This window comes from Lepidochelys kempii, chromosome 14 (assembly GCF_965140285.1).
Source record: "Lepidochelys kempii isolate rLepKem1 chromosome 14, rLepKem1.hap1, whole genome shotgun sequence".
NCBI classification, from domain to species: domain Eukaryota; kingdom Metazoa; phylum Chordata; order Testudines; family Cheloniidae; genus Lepidochelys; species Lepidochelys kempii.
In genome coordinates this window covers 21352855-21360037 of record NC_136393.1, presented here as the reverse complement: position 1 = coordinate 21360037, position 7183 = coordinate 21352855, and the positions used below count along the sequence as shown (strand labels likewise).

At 45.1% G+C, this 7183-nt stretch overlaps 1 protein-coding gene across 1 annotated transcript in view; it reads right to left on the bottom strand.

The window, feature by feature from the left end:
• Window positions 1-3045: 3045 nt before the first annotated feature.
• Window positions 3046-7183, bottom strand: part of LOC140897661 (heparan sulfate glucosamine 3-O-sulfotransferase 3B1) — a 42950-nt gene continuing 38812 nt past the window's right edge. The window contains exon 2 of the mRNA XM_073310559.2: window positions 3046-3750. Within this exon, the coding sequence (XP_073166660.1) occupies window positions 3132-3750 (619 nt within the window). The 3' untranslated portion in view covers window positions 3046-3131. The remainder of the gene's footprint in view (window positions 3751-7183) is intronic.

The following is a 7183-nucleotide window of genomic DNA, read 5'->3' as shown; positions in this document are numbered from 1 at the left end:
TGAGTCTTCATCTCAATTTTGGAACCCAGGGCTCCCTCTGCACTGCAGTAATGAGGATGCCACACTCTCTACTGTGGCTTTTCACAGTATTAGCTAATGTGTCATTCAGCTGATGGAACTGCCTATGGCAAAACAATACTGTTTCACGGGCGAGATTTTACCTTTCCTTGAAATGGGAAAGGCTCGGAGGAAAAACCAAATCAAAGGTTGCACCATGCTCCAAAACCAACCAAAATTAGACTGTCATTATAGAGCTTGATACCGCAAAGTGCTTAGCATCCCCCGGCCTCACCCTGCTGGGATTTGAGGGTGCTCTCATATACCTGTCTTTCTCCTCTCCCACCAACCTGGGTGTGGTCCCCTTCCCCCAGTGGCATTGATAAATAGGAGAGCTGGGACAGGGGAGCCTTTTGACTCTGTATCTACCTTTACTTGCCATGACATTACACTGCTCTCATAAACAAGTTAAAATTCCCAGTTAGTCATTAGGTTAAACTAAGCACTCCTTGGGTTTAGAATGGGAGCAGATCCATCCACATTTCAAGGGACAGCATTTTACTGCAAATCTCTTTGTTACAGAGACAGAGGGCTGGCTTCTGCTCTCAGGACCATTAGTGTAAGTGAGATCAGAGCTGGACCCAGACAGAGCAACATGGGCCTGTTAATTGAATAGTTCGGAAGGAAAGTTATTGCATCTGCATGTCCATCATTAAGCAGCTGTACTGGACAGCTGTATAGAACAAGCAAGAGTAAGGATGCTGTTAAAGTAAAAGCAACATCTGGGGAATGCTATATGACAAACACCACCACAGCTGGGTATTGTTTAGTAATCTGGTATTACAGTGGAGGGGGTGCTGACGGGGGTGGCCACTGGCATCTTCAGCCTTGTGCTAAGATATATTGGTGACACATATGTAACAAACATATCAACATAATGAAATCATGTATCCTTTACCCATTTGCTGTTGCTGTAGCATTATACATGCAGTTGTCTAACGTTTTATTACATTGCACATATATTATGCAAGTACTTGTTTACTTACACAGTAACATCATAAGGTTTATTTAGCAAATACCTTGCTGCTCCCATGACATAGTATTTATACACATTCCTGCACACTCTATGAGAGGTGCAATTAATAGCTTGTTTAATCTACACTCAAGGTTAAACTGGAGTCAAAAACAGCCACATGTACCCTGTAGTTGCCCTGGAACGATGGTATGGCCCTGCTTTAATTAAATTCAGTGGGAATTAGGATTGGGATTTTCTGCAGTTACCCTAGCCACTAAGAGGTCCATTAGAAATGGGTGAACCTCAGGCAGTGAGGATAGACACCCAAAGTTTGTGGAGATTATCCACACCACCTAAGCCTGCAAAATGTGGCCAGAATTCTTGTGAGAATCAGATTCATTCACTAACCCCTAGCTTCTGTCAGAACTGTAAATTCTGCAAGAATAGCCATTCTGAGGGTGGGTCAACATTTCTGGTTCCACTCCTGGCCTGACACCAGAAACACTCCTCTGAATAGCCCAGCTCCTCAAAAAGCATTTGGTTCAAACTACAAGCAAAATGTTCGGTTCTTATTTTAACTGGTTGTCCCATCCTCGCTTATGTATTTAAAATGATCAACGGTTACACCTCTGAGTAAAGAGCGGTCTTGACGAATATCAGGGCCCTGTGCGATACAGAACAGATGTTTGATTCAGGGTCTTATTTTCCAAATATTTGGGGTGAATGTACTGCATGTGAAATGAAGGACCATTGGCAGTAATTGCAAGCAAGTACAATGCAAGTGTCCCTAAGCAGTTCTATGGATTCGTCTGAATCCTGCCTGGTAACACCCCCTCCCAGTTCCAGATAGAGGCCTGTTCTGGACAGAGACTGTTGATGAAGTATTAGACTAAAACGTAGGGTGGACAAGACAACATCCAATGGAAATAAGGCTGAAGGTGCCCCGCCCCCCAACACATCCCCACACAATCACTGCACTGCTGACCTGCCTCAGATCCCCAGCTGTGGATGGAGTCACTGTGTCCCCTACCCACTCCTCGGGGAACACTAAATCAGTGATAGACTCATACCCTGGTTTGTGCTAATGGCTCCTGTGGTTCTTTTGATTTCTTTGGTGTGTCAAAGCAGATGCTCTGCCTGCATGCTTGACTCTAGTGCGTTTTAAAATGGGTTCCCTACAAGGTAAGTGCATATATGTAGGAGCTGAATTTCATTTACCTCGTCATAGTTCCACCCAGCACAAAGCATTTCACATCTTTAATAAGAATAAAGTTTTTCAAAAAATGCATAAAGTCCCCACCCAGGAAACCCTGTTTGGGCCAGTCGGGGGAGATTCTCCTTGTTAAAAAAAACCAACCAAACAAAAAAACAAAGCCAAGAAGGAAAAAAAGAACAGACTGATAAGACTGCTCCCCCCTTGCAGCAAAATGTCATGCTATTGGTACTCTTTTCCAAAGGAGCACCTTATGCACCAAGCAACACTTGGGGAAACAGAAGCAAGCAGAAGACTCCCAGCAGCAACACAGCTGGGCACTGGGGATCCTGATGGACTTTGCACATTAGAACGCCCCAGTGAAGCAGCTGCTGTGTTAGGCGTAAGTATCTGAGCTCCACAGAGCAGCACAGCCTCTCCCTCCCCTACTGTTATTCAGACGGCAGGAAGGAACGTGATGACGGGCCAACAGATCTCATGAAAAAGGTAGGGGGACAGATACTAGGGAGTGGGAAGATGACAAGTAAATGGTTATAAAGGCCTAATACCCGTAACGAAAATAAAATTGTGCTTTTTTCCCCCCCTTTCCTTTCCAATACTAATTTCCTCTAGGTAATGGAAGCACCGTCAATTACAAACCAAACAAAATAAAAAGACCAATATTAGAATTAAACACCATGGAATGTTAAAAAAAAAAAAAAAAAAAAAGGTTATGGGCTAATATTCTAGACAGTGTGGTTAGGCAGCTTAGTGAATTAATTACTTAAAAATTAAAAATAAATTATTATAAAATAGATTTCTGTACATTTTACATACACACACACACACACACACACACACACACACATCTTTAGAGAAGCAAGCTGCACCGTGGGGTAATTACAGGGAGACACTGTCGTGTCAGCCTCAGTCCCAGCCGAAGTCGTGCCCAGTCATCTGGTAGAACTTCATGTTGAAAGGCCTGTAGAACTCCCGCAGTCTCTGCACCACCTCTCGGTCTATATTGGGGTGGGTCCTGCCTTTCGTTTTCCCCAGGCAGTGGGGTTTGCTGCTCCCTTCAGCCTTCTTCAGGCAGGGGAAGCCCTTGGTTTTGTTGAAGTAGAAGTGTTTGTCCGTAATGATCCTCTTAAGGCCCAGAAAGTCCTGGACCCTGCCCAGCTCCCCGGCAGGGTCACTGATCAGCCTCTCCCCACTGACAAAGAGGATCTGCCCAATGGGGAAGTAGAGGAGCCAGTTCTCCAGGTGCTTGGCGTAGATGCCGATCTGGATGGCGCTCCATGAGGTGTCGATCAGGCCTGTAGTCCTGTTTTTGAAGGTCAGGCTCTCAAAGGTGGGGATATCGGGCTTCTTTGAGAGAGTCTGCGTGTAATCGGAGATGGCTCGGGTCACGGGGTCCCGCACCACCACGATGAGCTTGGTGCCCTTCGACATGGCGGAGATTCGAGCAGGTGCTTCCTTGGTGACGAAGTAGCTGGGGGTTTTCTCCATGGTGATCTGCCCATCCAGGGTTCTGGGCATCAGGTCTCTGCCAAGAAAACAAATGCACTGGTTAGGACAGCAGGATAACTCATTCCTTGCAATGTAATCTTTATGGGCCCTCCTACCAGCACACGTCCTATTAGCGTGACTTGCAAATACACGAAGTATTCACGCACGAGGTTAGACTCCTGGCAATTATACCACAGTAGTGATTCATGCTCTGTGTTCGGCTTGCTTTAAAGAGGCTAGTCCACCTCCGCAGGGTGTGAATTAGCTGCAGCCTTGAAACTACATCAGTTCAGCAAAATGGAATTGAAATACATTCATCAGAAAAAGCTGGAGCACAAAGAAACGGAATCATTCACCCTCAGGTGCCTATGCAGATTGCCCTGCACAAAGGAAAATCCTATTTCCCTATTACTTTGCTTTTGTAAAGGTTACTGGGCTAAATTTCTAATGGGACACCCATTGCTCTTCTCTTTTGTAACACTACGCTGGGAAGTTTTTCTAATGTGCATCACAAGAGAGACCATCTCCTGCTTGTGAAGCATAAAGCACGTACAAGTGTGTGCAATGCAACAAGTTGAACAAACAACTGCATGGTAACTTGTCAACAGCAGGCCCACCATGTGTACTCAGAGGAAGAGGCCTCTTAAATTCTCTCAATTGGCCTTTCCTCTAGCTCCCCTGAAAGCGCACAACTGTTTCCTAGAATACTTGTACAGCATCTAACACAACAGGATCCAGGTCCACAACTGGGGCTTCTAGGTGCTTCTGTAACACAAATAATAAAAAACAACAACTCCTGTTGAGTTCAATGGGAGCCATGATCATGAACCCAAGGGAAAAACTTGAGCCCTGTGTTTTAATATCATGTAATGTGAATGTATAACAGCAAGACAATCCTTAGTCTAGGACAATAGCTTTCGTGCGCTTTGGCTAGTAATTGTACAAATTTTACCTAATCCAATAATACTTAACTCCTTGATGCAATGTATCAAATCCACTGTAACTTGTATCATACTAATAGAGAATACAAGTGAAAAAAAAAAAAAAAAGATCTCTTCAAAAGGCAGTATCCCACATACCTCTTCTCAGGCATTCCACCCACTAAGCTCGAACATATTGAAACATCATAAGAAAGGAGCATTGGGGCTCCGTAATTTAACATGCCAAATGTTTTCACATCTATATGCTCCTCTTTCATTTCAGGAAAGATTTGCTCAGGCGCAGTCTAGAAAACCCATGCCCACAGTAGGTCTGTGCAAAGTGGCAAGAGGCAAAACCTCTGGGGGAGGGCAGCTAGTCTTTGCACCTACTGCGTGCTGTGGGAAAGATCTCCATGCCAGCTTTCCATAGGTCAGTGTGTAGAGCAATGGTGGGGCAGACCAGTGGAAATGCTGTCAGATCCATGTTTAAATGGATGTAGTGTCCTACCATGCAAGCAGCCAGAGGCAGTGGATTTCACCTCTCCCATGCTGTTGCATTTCACCCACAGTAAGGCCTAACTCCACACGCTTCACACAAATGCAGCGCTTTTTACCCATTGCATGCCATGCCTGAACACTGGTGTCAGATGGAATCTGCACTGCTCTATCAAATTCCCAGGGTGAGTGAGTCTCCAAAAAACACTTTGCCAAGTAAAAGAGTAATTTTCAGGAGAAGCTGCTCTCCAACTTGTGAATCCCATAAAAAGTCTATTTTCCAATCCAATCACAAAACACAGCAGGCCAATAATGGCACAGCAAACAACTACTGAATCTCACCAGAGCGGAGGCTGAATTTGACAGACCACTTGTTCACCAGTGTCTGTTTTTTTGAGGAAACTGAACCTGATCTCCATAGCCTGTGCTGGCTGTCTCCTGGCTTAAGATGTTGGTTTTGACTTAGGTAGCTCCCAAGCCAGCCAGGGCTTCATATCTAGGAGATGGTTCACCCCTGCGACCTACTGCAGCAGCTGTGGTTGGCGGAAGTGCCTATGTTGAAGCCCCTTTGGAAGTAGAAAGAGGAGTCTGTTAGTGTGCTGGACCTTGGGAACTGCCTTTCTCCCAAGGTTCGTGAAAGCCAGAGCTAATTAGCCTTTGAGGCATGGTGGAAGGCCTGCTTTTTTTCCCTGGAGGAGATAGGTAGTCTCCATCTCTTGCTTTCTTCGAGACCAGATGCTTTAGCCAAGCAAGTTATTGGGCTCAACACAGAGTAACTGGGTGAGATTATAAGAAGGTCAGCCTAGATGATCTAATGGTCCCTGCTGGCCTTAAACTCTGCAAATCTAGGAAAGGCTGGGCAGTGGTGGTGTGCAGAACTCTTGGATTGCATAGGAGGGGAAATCAGTAGGAATCAATTAATTTTTATTACATTTATAGTGTTGCTGGGTCAGTTGATCCAATTGGAGAGGAAGTGACAGGGGCGTTTATTTAGTTCGTTTTCTAAAAGAACATCCTGGGCACTAAGAACACTGGACAAATGCTCCATTATGCTTTGTAAAAATCCAAAAACTAATACATCGCCCCTGGCAGGTACAGCAATTAAATCCACAGGTCTTTGGGATGCTGGAAATGTGGGGTTCACTGGGAGAAGAATCGTAAATCTCATGATCTAGTGGCCTCCTACCTTTATAGATGTATATCCACCTCCCAGAACAAGGAGTAATGGTCTCAAGTTGCAGTGGGGGAGATTTAGGTTGGATATTAGGAAAAACTTTTTCACTAGGAGGGTGGTGAAACACTGGAATGTGTTACCTAGGGAGGTGGTGGAATCTCCTTCCTTAGAAGTTTTTAAGGTCAGGCTCGACAAAGCCCTGGCTGGGATGATTAAATTGGGGATTGGTCCTGCTTTGAGCAGGGGGTTGGACTAGATGACCTCCTGAGGTCCCTTCCAACCCTGATATTCTATGATTTTACAATTCTCCCAACAGATTTACAAAATAGCCACAACTGGCCAGAACCAGAATTCATGTGAAATGCTGCCGAGACACCATAACTCCTGTTGGCTTCAGAGTGAGCTGAGGGTGCTCCGTTCCTTACAGGATTAGCTCAAGAGAGTGTTTCAAAGCAAAGTTGCCTGGGCTCCCCCTACTGGATCTGCAGTGGCATTTTGCAGAAAGATGGTGTTTCTAGAGCTATGAACGTCCCTGTTGAAATGCTGGCACAGATACTACAACAGCAGCAGCCAAACAGACTCATATTGTGCCTTCCTCTGCATGTGAAAAACCCAGAGTCTGTTCTTTGCCAGAGAAGAAGAATAAAACTGATAGGGAGAGAAATGTGATCGTCAAGCTTTTCGGAAGGTATTCCAGGCAAAGGAGAGTAAGAATAAAAACCCTCTCAACATGCATTAGAGTTGTTGAAAGTGCCACTAAGATCTAGTTCCAAAGCAAAGCTTTCCCACTATGTGCTGACGCTCTGTAGTATATGGGTAGCGTCCCAAGACCACAATCCCACCAGCAGAAGCACAGAGATTGTCTCACAGGGTCTGCCTTG